Source organism: Narcine bancroftii, chromosome 12 (assembly GCF_036971445.1).
Source record: "Narcine bancroftii isolate sNarBan1 chromosome 12, sNarBan1.hap1, whole genome shotgun sequence".
NCBI classification, from domain to species: domain Eukaryota; kingdom Metazoa; phylum Chordata; class Chondrichthyes; order Torpediniformes; family Narcinidae; genus Narcine; species Narcine bancroftii.
This window is the reverse complement of record NC_091480.1, coordinates 67,163,135-67,183,327: the sequence shown is the minus strand read 5'-3', so window position 1 is coordinate 67,183,327 and position 20,193 is coordinate 67,163,135. Positions and strand designations below refer to the sequence as shown.

General features: G+C 46.8%; 1 protein-coding gene across 3 annotated transcripts in view; it reads right to left on the bottom strand.

Annotated features, from left to right (window-relative positions):
* The window catches only part of LOC138746980 (acid-sensing ion channel 1-like), a 656,759-nt gene that overhangs the window by 53,093 nt on the left and 583,473 nt on the right, over positions 1-20,193 (bottom strand). For all 3 annotated transcript variants that reach the window (XM_069905762.1, XM_069905761.1, XM_069905760.1), the window contains exon 5: positions 5,859-5,915. In XM_069905762.1, coding sequence (XP_069761863.1) covers positions 5,859-5,915 — 57 coding nt within the window. The remainder of the gene's footprint in view (positions 1-5,858; positions 5,916-20,193) is intronic.

Here is a 20,193-nt window from a genome sequence, read left to right as displayed (position 1 = left end):
CCTCCAATTTAATTAACGGCTGCCACGCAGTTGCCATTTCTAATCGCCATGCCTTTGACTGTTTCCAATGGTTTTTTTAAAACTCCAGGCTATGATGCTGTCTCCAAACTCTGAGGATGCCCTTATCGCTTTGAGAGAGGGGCTGAAACAGAGAACAGATTAGAAAAAAAAACAGGGGAAGAAGAGAGAGAATGGGAAAGGGGTAATGAAAGAACACAATCAAACTTTCAAATAAATAGTTAGCACCAATACACATCAAGAGTTATTGGATGGACTGGTTTTTCCACATTTACTTGCAGTCACATTAAAAAACAAATTTGTGAGCATTTCATTCAATAAAATTTATCGCTTATTTTGATTTCTATTTCTCATCAGAGTTTTGAAAGGTTTGCAAATTCTTTGGACACCGTGAATTGCAGCTGCTTTATTTCAGGTTGCAGTAGCTGTGACCACCGCCGGGGCGCTGCACCCATGCACCTCGCTGCTTTGGTTAATATCGCATCGCCGCTTGCGCCTTTCTCTGCCGGCCCTGCACTGACCCCGTTGTCCTGCTGCATGTTACCTCGCCCAGTTGCTGCTTTACCTGCCGCTTCGACGTGGTGGACGCTGCTGTATCGCAGACCACAGCTGCCCGCTCCATGCATTTGGCGGTCGCGTTGCCGGTCACCGCCAATGATAAATCCACCCCCCCCCCCCCCCCGCAACCGGCGTACGGGACCTTGACCTTTTATCGCCCTTTATCGCTGATGCTGGCATTTACTGCGTGACTTTTGCATTTCACCTCGCATCACATTTTGCTGTGGTAGCGTGGAACCCCGTCGATGCAGTATTGCCGCTTCTCCCGCTTTGTGCCGGGTTGCAAGTTGCTGACACATGATAGCGATTGACTGCTGCAATGGACCTTGTTGCAGTCACGTTGTATTGCTGCATTTGGACTGCACCATGCCGTGCTGCTGTTTATGTTTGTCGTATTTATTCAATTGCTGCAACACTGCACCGTGTTATTGCAGTACTTTGAGCCCCTCATGATGTAAGTCTACCTTTGCGCCAATATATTGCTCCATTACACCAGCCTTCTATTGTGCCTGTATTTTTGTTGCATTCAACCCTGTGCTTTCACCGCAGCTGCACCTTGCGGGTGCTGCATTGCACACCGTTGGTGCAAGTGTGTCACTGATGAGCGGCTTTTTGCTGCTGCCATTGCACTTGGTTTGTAAGTGATTCCTTGCTGGCGTTGCGCCCGCACATTGCAGGAACGGCATTGCACCTTCTCCCCACTGCGCTGCAGCACGTTGACGGCAATGTTAGCACTGCACTGTGGCTGGCTCATTATTCCCACCCCTGCTTGAGCCCCACTTGTTCTTTGCTCTCTGCTCTTGTGTCGTTCATCGCGGCAGATCAGTGAACTTTGCCATTGCGTGATTGCAGCGTCTCACACTGCCACATCGCACCAAGTAGCTTCTATATTGCAATCTGCTACCTTTGCTTTGCTGTTGCACGATGGCTGCATTGCACTTTCCAGCTAATGAAACGGGCCTGCTTTTTGGCTCTTGCTGAGGGCTCCGTTGCATTGCTTTCTGCTGCGCTTTACCACACCCGTGTTGCTGCTCGCTGGTGCATTAGACCTCAGCCTTCGCTTGCTCTCACGGTACTTTGTCCTGACTGCATTTCATGTTTCCTCCCCTGATTGTTGCCGCGGTATTTACAGTCTTGACGCACTTTTTCTGCACGTCACATCTACCCGTTTTTAAACTTGACATCAGAAAATGCATTGCCAATCTTCTCCACAATGAACCGATCGGAATTGCGACAGGTGGTCTGCCGATCAGCATGGAGAGGGACGGGTGGTTCCGGCAGAGGACGACGCATGCTCCCTTGCTTAGCACACAGAACCCCATCAAATCACAGTGCGGCAGGCCCGGCAGGTAAACGCGGGCCTGGAAATGGACGTTCCAAGGTAGCTGGGGCGCACGAGCGATTGCCCCAAGGCGCAGAATGGCATCGGTGCCTGCTGGAGACATGGTGCTGACTTGCAAGCAAACCAGGTGACACCACGACGGTGGCAGAAAGACGACAGGCGTGCATGCCTGGAAGAAATACCCGTGCGCTCTGCTGAGGACCAGAAAACGCAGAGGAGCCCCTCGAGCCATGCAAAACCATGCACCAACCAATATCACTCTACAGGACGGCATCAGGGAGCAGAGTCCCTTGACAATATTGCTGCATGTTGCCTGCATGTTGTCTTGTACTTGCTTGCACAGGGATTTTGTGGAGAGGTTGGAGCATAAATCATCATTCCTCCCCGTTGCATTCGCTTCATGTGGCATCTCCTGGCTTTAGAGCCACCCCGTGGCTGTCTGCTGATGGGCAAGAGATCATCGCTAGTTCTAGTGCTCAGTTAGCGCAATGCCGTTACAGCGCCAGGGATCAGGACCAGGGTTCAAATCCCGTGCTTGTCTGCAAGGAGCTTGTACATTCTCCTCGTATCTGCATGGGTTCTCCTCGGGGTCTCCGGTATCCTCCCACCCTTCAAAATGTACCAGGGGTTGTAGGTCAATTTGGTGTAATTGGGCAGCAAGGGCTCGTGGGCTGAAAGGGCCTGTTACTGTGCTGTGTCTAAATATAAACCATTTAAATTAAAAAAAATTCTCTGCCTGTGCACGTGAGACCCTCCCACTCTCCGCCACCACCACCCCACACCCATCATGGGTCCCCCGGGTCTTTCTATTTCTCCCTGGGCAGGTGATGGGCATCTGGGTGAAACCAGGTCACTAACTGCCCTTTCTGGCTCGCTTTGTCAATGGGAACAGAATCAGCAAGACCCACAGGCCTGGGAGAGAGAGACAACTGGTGAATGGGCTGCAATACCAAAGATACTGAGCTGCTCCCCTTGTGTGCATCCTCCTCCCCCGCACCTCGGTCAGTCATCCACGCCAGCATGCCTGGCTGGTGCTTGGCCACTGGGACCCCTGAAACCAGCAGTGACTCTGGCAAGTCAGGTGGGAGTCCTGGGATGCGATGTGGGCCTGTGCTCGAGGTGCGTGGCGTGGCATTGGCATCCTACGTAGCCTCATGCCCATCAGCTGTCACCCTGGCCTTCCCAATCTTGCTGTGCGCAAAGGCTGCGGGGTAGCTTTGACTTCACAAAGCACCGTTTCACACGAGAGGTCTCTGCCCCCGCCCCCCCACCCCCAACTCCCATACTGTTCTCAAGACATCCAAAGGCCTACTCTCCAGGCAGGATGCTACCTTAACAATGCTCCATCCAAGGCAACCTTACAATATGGAACAAAAAAAAAAGTCAAGACAGAAGTGGAGAACCATAGAACAATTACAGTACAGAAACAGGCCCTTTTGGCCCTTCTAGTTTGTGCTGAATCATTTTTTTGCCTAGTTCCACTGACCTGCACCCAGTCCATAGCCCTCCATACCCTGTCCAAATTCCTCTTAAATGTTAAAATTAAGCCCGCATTCACCACTTCAGCTCGTAGCTCGCTCTCTGTGTGAAGAAATTTCCCCTAAACTTTTCCCCTTTCACCCTTAACCCATGACCTCTGGTTTGTATCTCACCTCCCCTCAGTGGAAAAAGCCAACCTACATTTACTCTGTCTCTCCTCATAATTTTAAATACCTCTATCAAATCTCCCCTCATTCTTCTACGCTCAAGGGAATAAAGTTCTAACCTGTTTAACCTTTCCCCGTAACTCAGTCCCTGATGTCCGGACAACATCCTAGTAAATCTTCTCTGCCCTCTTTCGATCTTTTTGATATCTTTCCTGTAGTTAGGTGCCCAAAACTGCACACAATGCTCCAAATCTGGCCTCACCAATGTCTTATATAGCACTCAAGACAATATCTGGCAACATAGCTTTGAGCAAGGGGACCTCATTGGCAACCTTTCTCTCACAACAAAGACATCACAGGTTGAACCTCTCTACAGGAAGGATGTGGATGGGATTGAGAGGGTGCAGAGGAGGTTTGCAAGGATGCTGCCTGGATTGGCGAGCACGCTTCGTGAGGGAACTTGGCCGTTTCTCCTCGGAGCGACGGAGGATGAGGGGTGTACAAGATGATGAGGGGCATTGATCGTGTGGATAGTCAGAGGGGCTGTAATGGCTAACATGAGGCGGCATAGCTTTAAGGTGCTTGGGAGTAAGGATGAGGGGGAGGTAAGAGGTAGGCCCTTCCCACAGAGAGCGGTGGGTGTATAGAATGTGCTGCTGGTAATAGTAGTGAAACTGAGAACAATGGAAGATTATGCAGTGGGGAAGTTCTAGGCAGTTGTGGGCTGAAGGGCCTGTATTGTGCTGTAGATATCTACAATCTATGTATCCTTTGGGATTGAAATATGGCACCAAGACTGCCTCTGGAAAACGGTTTGCAGAAAGTATTCTGCCAATACTTCTGTCACTCAGCTTGATCACCATTAAACCACCAGTAAGTGAACATTGTTGAATTAGAATGGAAAGTCAGCTCTAAACCTTGAGAAGTAGCCAAAGGCAGCGTGGAGATGTCGAATTCCTGTCAAGTAAGTTTAACCTTCTGATCCGAGGATGAAGTGAGGGAAACGCTGGGTAGGAGGGATGAGTCAGACACCCCCCCCCAACCCACCACTGACAGGAGTGATGCTGGGGACACAATCTCTGGGACTATTACCTATTAGCATTGGCAGGATGCTTCAATGGTGAAGCACAGAGCCACACATGGCTCACTACTGAACTTTGCCGCCACCTCTCCAACTTTAACCAGAGCCTAAGGACTTTTATCAATTAAAAAAAATGTAAACATACAGCACAGCCCTTCCGGCCCACGACCCCGTGCCACCCAATTAACCTACAATCCCTGGTACATTTTGAAAAATGGGAGGAAACCAGAACCCCCGGGGCAAAACCCACTCAGACACTAGGAAAACGTACTAACTCCTTACAGACAGCGCAGGATTTGAACCCTGATCGTGGTCACTGGCGCTGGAGCAGCGTTGCACTCACTGCTACACTAACCGTGCCGGCTTTTTGAATAGAGACTCTGCTCAATATGGCATTCAAAGGGCAAACTCACTGCAGGTCATGCTAAATTAAATGGTCAAATTTAACAAGGACCCGTTCTCTCACCCAACATGCGATAATAACAACTCCCCAAGCTAGCCTGGCAGTTTACAACAGCATAACAGAATCTGACTGCCCAACCCTGTTACAGCGCCAGCGACCCGGGTTCGAATCCTGTGCTGTCTGTAAGGAGTTTGTATGTTCTCCCCGTGCCTGTGTGGGATTCCTCTGGGTGCTCCGGATTCCTCGCACCCTTCAAAACATACAGGGGTTATCGGTCAATTGGGTGGCACGTGGGCCAGAAGGGCCTGTAAGCGTGCTGTATGCCTACATTTAAAAACATCAATTGATTAGTTTGGCTTTAAAGCAAACTGTTGGGATCTGAAAGGGGAGAGAGGATTTTTTTTCCCCTCAAACTCCACCCTTCCCATGTGCTTCTCTGTCTAAACACTGACCAGTCGTGTTCCCAAGACATAATTTGTTCAGGAGATCTTGGAACTTCCTGAATCTCAATCCCCACCTCCATTGCCATTGAGCAGGCTTTTGGGATCAGGATAAATTGCCATTCAGTTTGTCACTGGAGGCAAATCTTGCCCCTCAGAACATGACAGTCCATAAAACAACACAGAGGAATATAATTTTCCAGTGGACTTCAGCCACCATTCAACACCCTCAAACTCTTCTGTTCTGGCTTAGTTTAAGGGGAGTTTATTTTGTGTAGTCAGGGTCGGTTAGAAAAAATCTGCTCCAAATGACCTCCCGTCAATCTTTTCAACAGCCTCAGTAATCAGTCGATAAAACCAAGGTCCTTACCTAGGGCTGGGTCTGCGCACTCCCTGTACTGTTCCGGCGTACAATATGGAGCATCGCCTAAACAAAGAGGAAAACATTTGTAGTCAGACTTGTACATGTTAATAGTTGCCTCCTCACAAGACCATTTACAGGTGCTCCCCTACTTACGGCGGTCTGACGTACAATTTTTCGAAGTTACGACGGTACATTCGATTCAAATTCCAATTGGTTCCCGCACTTGCGATATGCAGCGCGCTACTCTCTCACGGGAATCGTACAGCATACTCTCCCGCAGCACTGACTCAACTGCGCTCACAGTCTCTGTAGCGATCACACGAATGAGTGAACTGTAAGCAACCCATCAAAAATGCTAGATGCAGTTTTCTTTAACAGCTTAAGAATTTTTTTCGACTTACGTTTGCCGAAATGTGACCCCATTGTAAGTTGAGGAACACCTGTGCATCACTGAGTTTATTGCAATTCCAATGGTTGGAAATGACTTCCCATTCTGAAAGCCTCGACAAGGAGGGCTTTGAAGGAAAATCATTCACGAGTCTCAGCACGGTCTTCTTTTGGATTCACGGCCACCGTGCGGATGTACCAAGTCAGGAGGAGGAGACCTTCATCATTCTACCTGGGCCCTTTGAGTCATTTTCCCATCGTCTATTCCAAAGTCTCACTTGGCCACTGTTTACAATCCCGTGGCTCACCCTTCCCCACTGTCTGCAGGGCGATGAACGGCACACGCAGGGTGATCTTTTTAACGAATCTCTGCTCCTACACACAATTGCTCATCGGCATTCTCTCCCCCCTCAAAAAAAACCTCCACCTGATATTAGTGAAAAGACACAAAACTGACGACCAAAGGTGAGAAATGGCTCTCATGGACACCAGCAAGCAATGGTGCTCGTGGGCCACTTCTGTGCATTAGAATGGCCTTCTTTGAGCCTGCCTCACCATTTGGTGAGATCATGACGGAGGATGCCGACAACTTCCCAAGGCGCAGAAGTGAAAGGCAGCAAGGTTTCAGAGCTGTGAGAACTTGAGAGACCACACTTGAGTTGCTCTGTACAGTAGAACCATAGGAAGGCAGTGGAGAAGTGTCAAAAAAAAAAACTTGCAAAGACGCTGCAGGCACTGACAGCATAAGAGTTGGCAAAAACTAAATAGACTGAGCCTGTTTCCTCTGCAAAAAGGAAAGGTGACAGGATGGCCTTAGGATTCAGATTTATTGTCTGAGTACAAACATGGCATCACATACAACCCTGAGATTCCTTTTCTTGTGGGCGCGGCAGAATTACCACTTATTGGTAGAGTAAAAAAAATAAACTGTACACAGGTAAACAAATAAAGAAATGTAAACAAACTGACTGTGCAATACAGAGAGGAATAAAATCAATAAAGTGCAAAAGTAAGTGTCCTTAAATGAGGCCCTGATTGAGTTTGTTGCTGAGGAGTCTGACAGTGGAGAGGGAGCAGCTGTTCCTGAACCTGGTGGGGTGAGTTTTGTGGCATTGAGACCTCTTTCCTGATGGCAGCAGCGAGAACAGAGCGTGTGCTGGGTGGTGTGGATCCTTGATGATCGCTGCTGCTCTCTGACGGCAGTGTTCCCTGTAGATGTTCTCGATGGTGTGAAGGGTTCCGCCTGGGCGGTGTCCACTACCTTTTGGAAGGCTTTATGCTCAGGGGTATTGGAGCTTAGAGAGCTTATGAAGAGCTTTGGTGAGATAGAGAAAGATGTGGGAGAGACTGAAAGCAGAACTAACAAACAGATTTGAGTTAAAGAAGAAAGTCTGCAGACCTTGAGGTAGAGGGCAATACACAAAAGTGCTGGAGAAACTCAGCAGGTCATCCAGCGTCCACAGGAAGTAAAGGGTAACTAATGTTTTGTGCCTGGGTCCTTCATCAAGGACAAGCAACAAGAAGCAGACATTGTGAATAAATTCAGTATTCATGGCATGGCAAACTTCTTTAACCCAAAACTGGAACTTGCTCCAACAGGAGTTAGAGAGCCAATGGTTCTCAACCTTTTTCTTTCCACTCACAGACCTTAAGTAATCCTAATGCCATCGGTGCTTTGTGATTAGTAAAGGATTACTTAAGGTGATATGTGGGTGAGAAGAAAAAGTTTGAAAACCACTATTTTAATCGTCCCTCATTGACTCATTATGTGCACGGTTTCAGAACTCCAAAGGAAATGGGCCAATGACAATTTTTCTCAAGCAAAATATTTCAGTAACAACTGGGTCTGGAGCAGTGATTCTCAACCTTCCCTTCCCACTCACATCCCACCTTAAGCAATCCCTTACTAATCACAGAGCCCTGATGGCACAGGGATTACTTAAAGTGGGATGTGAGTGGAAAGGAAAAGGTTGAGAAACACTGAGTTAGACTCGCATATTCATGAAACAACATGTATTTATTTGTCTAGATGAAATACTTGTCCTGCATGTGTATTGCTTGCCTGTATGTGTGTGATGTCTGGGTGTGTGTCTGTGCATTTTGCCCTGAGGACCAGAGAATGCTGTTTTGTCGGGTTGTACTTGTACAATCAGATGCCAATAAACTTGACGAGGTAAATACCATTAAAACCATCAAGGAGAATGGAACAGAGAGATATGCTGATGACAGTGAGAGGAAGTAGGAGGCTTGTGTGGAGCACTGAAACCGGTAAAGACCAGCTCGATTGAATGACTGGCCCCTAAATTGTTGGGTTTGTCACCTCAATTCAAATTCTGGGATGGCAGGATTAGGCTATATTGAGAACAGCCATTTTTAACTCCAAAAGCAGTAAGAAAAAAACCTGCAGCAAAGTCAAAGAATATACAGAACCAGGCAGAGAAAGGAACAATGAGGGCACGTGAGAAGGGTGGATGAGCGTTCAATGAAAGGAGAAAGAGAGACAGGCAGAAACACAAACAATGTGACATTTACAGAGAGTGGAACACCTGCTGATTTTCATTTGTACTCAGCATCTGATGCCTCTTGTGTCAGTGTCTAACAATAGTCGGCCAGCATTGATGGATTCCAGTTGCCCTGATACCGCTTTTCCATGGTCGCAATGTCCCGGTGAAAACTTTCACTGTGTTCATCACTGACGGCACCAAGGTCAGCCGGGAAGACGTCCAAGGGTGAATGCAGAAAATGAATTTTTAACGGCATGTTGTACCTCATGGTTTTGTATGCTTGAAGTAGACTTAAAAATAATGACAGGAAATCACAAAATTAGATTATATCTAAAAAATGATGTGTGATAGGAACATTTTAAAGTGATTTTTGTGACTAGCAGCCCAAAATCCGTAAAATACACCCAGAGGTGTTCAGGAAGTGTCTTTGGAGATGACACGCCACTGTAGTGCATCCAGAGAAAGAGCGTTAACTGCAGTGCGGAAATGTTTGCAAATCCAGGTGCTGAAGGCTCTCGGCAACCTGGCACAGCATGGCCAGCAGTGCACATCAGCGACAGGCTCCCAAACACCCAAGGCGTTCAGAGACTTTTATATATTGCCATCAAAACATCTTTTTCACTATATTCTTTGCTGCCAAAATTCCACCCAAGTTTCTTTCCCTAGCACAAGAGGATACATTGCAGGCACTCAAAGATTAGCACCATGGAGAGCAGTCTGGCTGGTTGCATCACTATCAGGTGCAGAGGTGCCAACACTCAGGACAGGAAGAAGCTACAGAGAGTTGTTAACTCAGTCTGCGACACCAGACCTCATCGAGGAGATCTACAAGAGGCAGCCTCCATCCTCAAAGTCCCCCACCACCCACTCTGTGCCCTCTTCACTCTGCTACCATCGAGGAAAAAGGTACAGGAGCCTGAAGACGAGCACTCAGCGGTACAAGGACAGCTTCTTTCCCTCCACCAGCAGATTCCTGAATGGACAATGAACCACAGACACGGCCTCACTTTGACTTCTCATGCACTATTTATAACAATATTTGCCCTGCGATGCTGCCACCACACAAGTTTCGTGACGTGTTCGTGACAAGAAATTCTGATTTTGATTCTGACAACTTTAAGCATGAATGAACCAAATGTTATTTTATTTTTTTTTAATTGATGCACGTGGTGTGGGTCTTCAGCAATCCAGGGCTTCCCCCCGTTTACAATGGATGTAGATCCATCAATCTGGTCCTCCCTGCCTCACTGGTGTGCACAGGACTAAAGCTTTAACTACAACCCATTCCCTGGGTGGGCTTTGTCCATCGTGAACGCGCCCATAAATGGCGTGCGGGCTCAGGACCCGCAGCCTTGCATTCCTTCAAAGTGATCTCTTCATTTACTCAATGACATTGGATGTTTAAAACTCGGGGTTCAAACTCGGGGAAGATATGAGTGGCAAAGGAAGACGTGAAAAAGGCACTTTCACAGTTGGTGTGTGGAAGTTAAACAGATGCTGGGTTTTCAGGGCAACAGAGAGAGAGAGAGAGAGAGAGAGAGAGAGAGAGAGAGAGAGAGAGAGAGAGAGAGAGAGAGAGAGAGAGAGAGAGAGAGAGAGAAATCTCCAGAGTGGTTTTTTCTTGTCCTGGAGGGTAAACATTGGTAACTGCTGAGACTCTCCAGCACTTTTGTGTATTTGCACAGGTCTGCGTGAGTGCTCCTGAGTGAAGGGTTTTGATCTTCGTCACATTTTAGCTCGTATTCCTAATATCTCTGCTTGCTCTTTCCTGCACCCTCCCATTTAGGTTTTAAACTTTCCCATCCAAAGCAGCAGTCGTGTTTATAAATGTTCTTCAATAAGTTGTTTACAGTCCCAGCACATTTGCATTATTTCTGGCATTTTTATCTGCGCATCTTCAAGATTGGAGTGGCTGTGCTATTAAACCAGTAATCCAAAGCCTTCTAAAATTACTGAAACTCAGCTGCTCTTGCAGCGTCTTTAGGAGGTAAAGATATATCACCGATGTTTCAGGCCGGAGCCTTTCTTCAAGGTAAGAGTAAAAAGCAGACAGGCGTCTGAATTAAAAGGCTGCGGAGAAGGGGGCGGAGCACAGACCAAGAGGCAAAAGATAATAATTGGACATGGAGAGGCGACCAGGAGAGGGGGAAGGTGAGAATTGATCGGGGGGGGGGGGAGGCTCTAGGAAAGGAGAGAGAGAGAAAGGGGGAAGAAAGAGACAGAGGTAGAGGAAAGGAAACATAGAGAGAAATTGCGGTGAGGGGGGGTCAAAAGGAAACCGGAGAAGTCGACGTTAATGCCATCCATTTGGAGGGTGTCCAGATGGAAGATGAGGTGTTGTTCCTCCAATGTGTGGGTTGTCTCAGTCTGGCAGAGCAATGAGACCATGGACAGACAAGTCAACAATGGAATGCGGTGGAGCCTGAGCCTTGTACTCGTAGAGCAGTGGTTCTCAACTTTTATCTTTCCACTCACATTTTACTTTAAGTAATCCCTATGCCATTGGTGCTCTGTCATTAGTAAGGGATTGCTTAAGGTGGGATGTGGGTGAAAACCACTGTTTTAATCGTCCCTCATTGACTCGTTATGTGCACGGTTTCAGAACTCCAAAAGAAATGGGCCAATGACAATTTTTCTCAAACAAAATAGTTCAGTAACAATTGGGTCTAGAGCAGTGATTCTCAACCTTCCCTTCCCACCCACATCCCACCTTAAGCAATCCCTTACTGATCACAGAGCACTGATGGCCTAGGGGTTACTTAAAGTGGGATGTGAGTGGAAAGAAAAAGGTTGTGAACCACTGCTATAGACATTCAAATACTACCAGAGCAGCCAGAGAAATTAAATTTAGCTGAGTAAATACAATTGGAATTTAAAAAAGTTAGATCATTATAGTTCGGCACAGACTAGAAGGGCTGGAGGACCTGTTTTCTGTGCTGTGATGTTCTATGGTTCGAATGATGGTCCATGACGATCTGGATTGTTGTAAAACCTATAAACTCCTGGGGAAGGAAACTTGCCCTCTTTACATTATACCCGGCACACAGGCAAGTAGTTAACTCTTAAACACCCCGCAAAATATCACCTTTAAGGGGAAAAAAGGCTGGATGATACATGCCAGCAATGCCAAGACCCCATAGATGACAGTCAAGACAAACAAATCCTGTGACAATCACAGGTTAGACAGCACCAGCGAAACTGACCCTACAGACTTTGAGGAGATTTACACCAATTTGTCGATTCAGACTGGGTCGCTTTGCTGTTTGCATGATATTTGTTCCTGGGTCAGCAGATCCTCAACCCTTGTGAAGCTGGTGTGAAGTCATCGATTTGAAACAAATTAATTACACCAGAGAAACCCCATTCCGAGCCCACTAGCATCTCTCAGCATTGCCTTCCAACCCTTTTTCTCCTATCGCGTGCGCCGCATTCTTCTATGGTAGTGGTTAGCATGACACAATTTCAGCGCCAGCAGTGCGGATTCGAATTTGGTGCTGTCTGTACGTTCTCCCCGAGTTTGCATGGGTTTTTCCCAGGTGCGGGGGGGGGGGGGTGCTCTGGTTTCCTCCTGTCGTTCCAAAATGTAAGTTGGAAATGTAGCTTAATTTGGGTGCCATTGGCAGCGCGGGTCTCAATGGCCAGAATCGGAAACTACCGTGCTGTAAATAACATTTAACATTTTATTTAAATTGGGACGCACGTTCCACATCTTTGACGCTCTCTGGGGTCTCTCTTGAATTACCATATCAGAAACTTTAAACACACTTCATTGGTTAGAAAGCACTTTGGAATATCCTGAGGTCAGGAAAGGCAATCTGCTCTCCCTTTTCAACAATTGGATTTATTCGTGACTATTTTACACTTATGGCTCATCCTGGCAAGTAGAAATATCTTCTCTTTACCCAACCTGAACTCAGTCACGAGACTTCTAATAGGTCACCTCTTAGTGTTCACTCCTGCAGAGGAAAGAATGCCAGCCCTTTTAGTGTTTCCTGACAGCTATAATCTTCCTGGTGTGGCGTTAATCTCAGAAACCTTTCCTTGCAGCGCCATTGTCCAATTTGTCAAAGGGATAGATGCTTTTAATGTAAAATCACACAACACTGGAGAAACTCAGCAGGTCAAACAGTGTCCTATATACAGCAAAGGTAAAAACACACCACTAACATTTCGGGCTTGAGCCCTTCACCAAGGCATGGACAAATGTCGGCAAGTATCCAAACAGAAGGGTGGTGGGGGGTGGGGAGAGAGTGTGGTTGCAAAGGCAGGAGGTGATAGGTAGAGAAGGGTGGGAGGGAACAGCACCGATCAAGGGGAGCAGGGATGGCTGAGTGAAGGGAGGGAGGAAACTGGAAAGGGGGAGGGGAGGAGGGAGGGGGAAGAGGAGAGCAGGTTAGCAGAAACTGGAGAAGTCAATGTTAATGCCATCCAGCTGGACAGTGGCCAGATAGAAAATCAGGTGTTGTGTCTCCAATTTGTGGGTGATCTGAGTGGGACAGTACATAAGGCCATGGACAGACATGCCAGTGTGGGAGTGTGACACAAAACTGGAATGGTTGGCCACTGTGAGGTCCCTCTCACTGGTGCAGGTGGAGTGAAGGAGCTCAGTGAAGCGATCTTCCAGTCTGCACCCAGTCTCTCCGATGTAGAGAAGGCCACAAAGGGAGCACCGGATGCAGTAAAACAGTCCTGTGGATACACAAGTGAAGTGTTGTTTCACATGAAAGGCCTGTTTGAGGCCCCGGACCGTGGTGAGGGAGGAGGTGTGGGCGCAAGTGTGGCACCTCCTGCAGCCACAGGGGTCTTTTTTATGGCAGTTTGATGTAACTAAGTGATTTGCCAGGCTATTCCAGAGATAGATACATTGATATCAACGTACAGGCCCAATTCTGTAAGGGCGGTCTTCACTATTGGATGCAAGAGAACCAGATGGGTTTTTACGATAATCAGTAAACTTCACAGTTACCTTTAGGAATGCCAGCTCTCACTTGGTTTTAAAAACTAAGAGTGAAATTTTCAAACACTAATGGTAAGATCCAAATACAATCTCAGCTCGACTATGACGTGCCTACCAATATTAACGCTGCTCCACCTTGGTGTGTTATTCCACAAGTTGGGCTGGCACAGTCAGCATCACAATGCTACAGCACCAGTGACCGGGGTTCGAATTCTGGCGCTGTCTGTAAGGAGTTTGTATGTTCTCCCCACGTCTGGGTGGGTTTTTCCCCCAGGGGCTCCAGTTTCCTCAAAAACGTACGGGGTTATAAGTCAATTGGGTATAATTAGGCGGCAGGCCTATGGGCCGGAAGGGCCTGTTACCGTGGTGGATGTCTACATTTAAAAAAAAATCTTGTGCAGCTGCAGTTCTTTCTTTGGCTTGGCTTCGCGGACGAAGATTTATGGAGGGGGTAAAAAGTCCACGTCAGCTGCAGGCTCGTTTGTGGCTGACAAGTCCGATGCGGGACAGGCAGACACGATTGCAGCTGCAGTTACTTCTGCCTTAATGCCATGAATTCGACCTGACAAAGCCAATGGAACATTGGTTGTTGTAAAATATTCCAAACAGCATGCAGAGAGAGTGCCTTCGTAAAATGCCTCAAATGCTTCACAGGAAGGTGTCACCAAAGAGGCATATGATACTCGCAACTCGAGGTATCAGGACAAATGATCAAAATTATATTCAAAGAGGTAAGTTTTGGGGAGTGCTTAGAGGAGAGAGGCGATGAGGTTGAGGGTGGGAGTTTTGAAGCTTCAAGTCTGGGCTGGAGAAGGCATGGGCGCCAATCACGGGGAAAAATCAATCAGGGAAGCAGAAGTGCTGTAATTGTCGGAATACAGTCACGGGTAATTGTGGTTGCGGAGGTGATTATAGGAAAGGATGAGGCCATGGAGAAAAACTGTGCACAATGATGAGAATTCGAGAACAGAAGCACCTCAGTTTCGAACCTGTGAACAGCCTCTGGCAGTGGGAGTCAGTGGCTGGGTTTCCAAACCATGGTCCAAGAGTTCCAAATGTTTAACTGGAGGACATTTCTGAAGCACCAATGTCTGGGTAAGCAGTTTGCCAAATCTGATGGAGTGGATACCTTGGTGCCATTAATTCCACTGGACAATGAAGATTTTGCTTCCTGAACACTTTTAGGAGTATTTTATGGATTTTGGGCTGTTGATCACGAAAATCACCTTCACAGTTACATTTAAAATTTAAATTTAACTTTTTCCTATCACATACTGTTTTTTAGAGAAACCTATTTTTGTGATTTCCTGTCATATTTTAAGTCGACTTCAAACATACAAAACCAGTAAGTGCAACATGTCATTGAAAATTCATTTTCTGTGTCTGCACTTGGAGTTTTTACCTGCTGATCTTGGTGCCGTCAATGACGAACACGGTGAAAGGTTTCACCAGAAATCGCGACCATGGAAAAGCGATATCAGGGCAACTGGAATCGATCAATGCCGGCTGACTTTTGTTGGACACTGACATGAGAGGCATCAGATGCTGAGTACAAACGAATATCAGCGGTAAAACATTTCTAACGCAATGTGTCAGCCTCATGATTCAATTAAACAGGCTGAATTCAATCAAAGTTAATTTAATGTTTTCCCAACTTCCTACGTGATCCAGCAAATCTGAAATTATCTTTGTGTTCAGCTTGACGTTGTCCATCATAATCCCTAATTTCTTTTACAGAAGCAATCCTTTTGAACAATATTGTTGTCCAGTGTAATTTATTTGAATGAAGTCTATTCTTGGTAAAAAGAAATGCTACAGGTGGTCCACTCAGGTCACTAAAGAGATTTAGTACTCATTGAAGATGAGGTCAGTGCCATCCTGACATAGAATTATTTGGCTGGTCCCTGCATAATCTTAATAGTGTTGCCACTGTATTTCAGCTTGACAGGAAGATGTGACATATCTGTCCGGATGCTCTCATCTTTGTTGACTCCTTCTAAATAACTGATTAGGATGGAGATGAGGAGGAACTGCTTTTCCCAGAAGGTGGTGAATCTGTGGAACTCGCTGCCCATTGAAGCAGTGGAGGCAACCTAAGTAAATAGATTTAGGACAAGGTTGGATAAATTTTATATTGTAGGGGAATTAAGGGATGTGGGGAAATGGCAGGTCAATGGAGATGAGCCTTCATCCACTGTGCTGCCAACTTCCACCCCGACCTCAAATTCACTTGGTCCATTTCCAGCAACACTCTCCCTTTCCTCGATCTGTCTCCATCTCAGGAGACAAAATGTTGACAGACATCTTCTACAAACCCACCAACTCCCACAGCCACCTCGACTGCACCTCTTCCCACTGTCCCCTGTAAGGATTCCATTCCCTTCTCTCAGTTCCTCAAGTCTCCATCTCATCTGCACCCAGGGTGAGGTCTTCTATGCCAGATTATCAGAGATCTCTTTCTTCTTCAAACAAACCCTCTACCACCACCAACTTCCCTCACCCAACTTACCTGCACATCTGCCCTGGCCCCCTCCACCCCCATGTGTAACAAGACAGGATTCCCCTTGTTCTCACCTACCACCCCACCAGCCTCTGCATCCAACACATCCTTCTCCGCCATTTCCGCCACCTACTATGTGATCCCACCACTAGATACATATTCCCCTCTCAGTCTTCCACAGGGACTGCTCCCTCCATGACTCCCTTGTCCACTCCTCCCTCCCCTTGAGACCTACCCATGACCTCAGGAGATGCTCCACATTCCCACACCTCCTCCCTCACCACCATTCGGGGCCCAAAACAGTCCTTCCAAGTGAAGCAACATTTCACCTGTGAATCTAAGGAGTTATCTGCTGCATCCGGTGCTCCCGCTGTGGTCTCCTCTACATCAGAGAAACTGGACACAGACTGGGAGATCGGTTTGTTGAGCACCTCGGCTCTGTCCTCCGCAATAGCGTGCATCTCCCAGTGGCCACCTATTTCAATCCCCTGTCCCATTTCCTTGCTGATGGTCTCAAGGCACTGCCAGACTGAGACCACCTTTAAATTGGAGGAACAACACCTCATCTTCCAACTGGAAACCCTCCAACCATATGACATTAACATTGACTTCTCTGGCTTTTGTAAAACACCACCCCACTTCTTCACCCCACCCCATCGCCTTCCTTCCCCCAGCTCTGCCTCTCCCTGCCTCCTTTCGCACAGACATGATAAATTCTCACCTCGTCCCTTATCACGTCCAATGAACCCCCTTTGTGGGTCTGGATTCCTCGCCCAGCCCAGCACTGTCTGAATTCTGAGACATTCTGAGATTTCCTGCTTCTGGCTCATCTGGCTTATTCCTTGAGGAAGGGCTCAGGCCTGAAAAGTTGACAATATATCCTTTATGTTTTTTTAGATAGAAAATGTGTGATTTTACCAGTCTGAAGAATGTCTGATATCTCAGCATTGGTCGTTCACACGTGAACGTCCAAAACTCGAAATCTCTGTTTCCTTATGTGAGTTTAGACGCAGTAATTAAAGAAGCGGGACTTGCAATGCGCGTCATTGATACGTCCTATTCGTTAGCCCGTTGTTCACGGAATGCCTGCAGTTCACTTTAGACTGCAGGCATCCCGGGACATTGACTAGGGGTCTAGGAGTTAAAATATCAGAAGGGGAATGGCACCCTCATTCCCGATTCCGACCTTCTTACACATTATGCGTCCCGGGAAAAGGGCAATAATTTCCTGGAACGCAGCGGCTGTGTAGAAAATCTCCCATAGATGCTGGGTTTCTCCAGCACTTCAGTGTATTGTTCATATCATCAGACCAGCCATTGAATGGCAGAACAGGCTCAATGAGCAGGATGGCCGACTCCTGCTCCTGTTTCTCATGTTCCGCCAAGTACAAGGAACAAAGGAACAATTCTTCCAGTCTGGTTTGGAAAGAGCAAAATTACACTCATTTTCAGAGGCTGAATAATAGTTTGACAATTGTCACATTGATAGATAATGATTTAGATTACATAAAATTAGACTAGCACCAACAAAAAGCCATCGTTTGAGCAATCACTTATTTTCTCTCACTGACCATCTCTCCAATAGATTTTATTTTAAAAGTATGACGGATGTTTAAACACATAACTCGCTGCTGTCCATTTGCATGGATTGCCTCTGGCTAATTCGGAGCAGAAGTGAGGCTCTCTTTGATCCGAGTCTTGTGCCATCGGCAATTGTCTGCTTTGTTCCTTTCTAGAGCAGGAGTCTCAGTCTTCTCGCAAGGGGATGAACCAAATGCCTGGGTCTGCAGAAGAAAAATGGCATCCTGAAGCTGCATCTGTGCCCATGGTTCTCGCAGGTGCGCAGCAAGAGGGAAGAGAACCAAGGCTCCCATTCCTTGGAACCTTCAGCCAAAATCTTTACAGAGGTCTACGGGCTAGCCATTAGCGATCGTAACCCTATATTTGCGCCAGTGAGGTACCTGTATGCTCTAAATAAGGCTGCCAGATTTTTAGGAAGGTGTTGTGTCCCTTCCTGAGATTGTATGTGACCTTTTCAAGTAGGATGCAGCTATTGAAGACCATCTATCCACGAGTCGATGGGAGTCAGACTTCCATGTTACCACTATGCTCTTCCTGGCCAAGCATAAGGCAATTTCGGTGAATTTAATTTGAGAGTTAGTTAGTGATCAGCCCACCATGGTACAGTTCCCCAGAAGTTAAAGCTCTGGGTCTTCTGGGAAGGTGGCTCCCGTGATCTTGGTTAGGGTGTCATAGAGGTCATACGAGAAGGGCCCAACTTTCGTGCAAAGCCAGGTAGAACGTATAAGGGAACCAACCTCTACACCACACCTAAAACACATCTCAGATAATTCAGGGTGTTTATGTTGGTGTCATTTCTGTGGGGTGAGGTACAGTTGATGGAGAAAATTATAATGGACCAATCTATACCTGGCATTGATAGTAGCCAACAAACGTCCCTGACACAGGTCTGACCAGAGTTGTTTGTCAATTGTTGTGTCTATATCTGACTCTCATCTCACCCTAGATTTATGCAAACCTGGCCTTGGGCCCTCACTTATCAATAAAAAATACATTCTAGATATAAATATATACATTTCCTTCATGGAGTAGTTTCTCCATTTGAGCGAGTCTGGTAGAGTCACTTCAGGGCACAAATTAGCTCTGAGAAAGGATGGTAACTGGAGGTAACAAAAAAAGTCTGATTGGACAAATCAATATTTCTTTTTTCAGCTGCTCAAATGACATGAAAAGTCCTTTTTCGTAACAATCTCCCAGAGGTTGCATCCCCTTACGATACCAGGCTTTTATGGTTCAAAGTCATGGGTGCAAGTTTATTTTGTCTTAAAGGGGTTTTCGGTGACAATCCTCTTTTCAGTCCAGAGCCTCCACAGGTCTCACACCACATTTTGACCAAGTGTTTTACAATGGGGTTGAAATCCAGAGATGCTATCAAACTGTCATTGCCACAGCCACGCAAAATGAGATCTCAACTGAAAGAGCTCGAAAATTGAGGTGAATGATACAGATGTTGAAGGTTTAAGCAATCACCTCGAACGTAACAGAAGGCTTGTCAGAGATGCAGCTTGGGGTCCAGATATGATGGAGAATCTGAAAGGTAAATGAAGGCAGGGGGCATGGTGCGAGAGTGAGGGTAAAGGAATGCAGAAAGCCAGTTGCTCTGTCTACGTGGAAGAACCTTTGCAGTACAAACTGGTGAGCAGCTCAAAGACTTTGATCCACAAAACAATCCAGAATATAGCAACGCCATCTTCAGAGGAGGCCTCGAGCCATGCAGCATCTCAGGAGGTCATTAGGCCCCTTGTGTCTGTGCCAGCAATTTGAATGAGCCACCCAATTGGTCTCAACGCCTCTTCTCCTTCCTCTATCAGGCCAGAAAGCATAACAAACAGTTGCACCCAGTCCGATTTAAAAACATCACAGAGTTATTTTCAGAGATAGAAAGAAGTTGAAAGGCAGACTTTACAATAAAAAGGAGTGGCACAGTTGGAGTAGCAGTTAGTGCAAAGTTATTATAGTGCCAGCAGCTGGGGTTCAAATCCGTCGCTGTCTGTAAGGAGATTGTCCTTCCTCCCAGTGTCTGTGTGGGTTTTCCCGGGGGGGGGGGGGGGGGGGGGCGCTCTGGTTTCCACTCACTTCTTAAAATGTATCAGGGGTGTAGGTTAGATTTGGGTGTAACTAGGCGACATGTACACGTGAGCTGCAAGGGCCTGTTTATCGTGTTGCCTAATTTTAAAAAAATGAAATTAAAAAAATTTAAAACTGTGCCCAATCGGTATCACAGGGAATCTGTCAACACCATTTTTTGAGGCAGTGGATCCCACATCACAATTTTAAAATTTAAAGTTTAAATTTTTAAATTTAGACGTACAGCACGGTAACAGGCCCTTTCGGCCCATGAGTCCGTGCTGCCCAATTACAGCCCATTAACCTACAACCCTCGGTTATCTCTCAGTCGTCTCCCAAAAGATT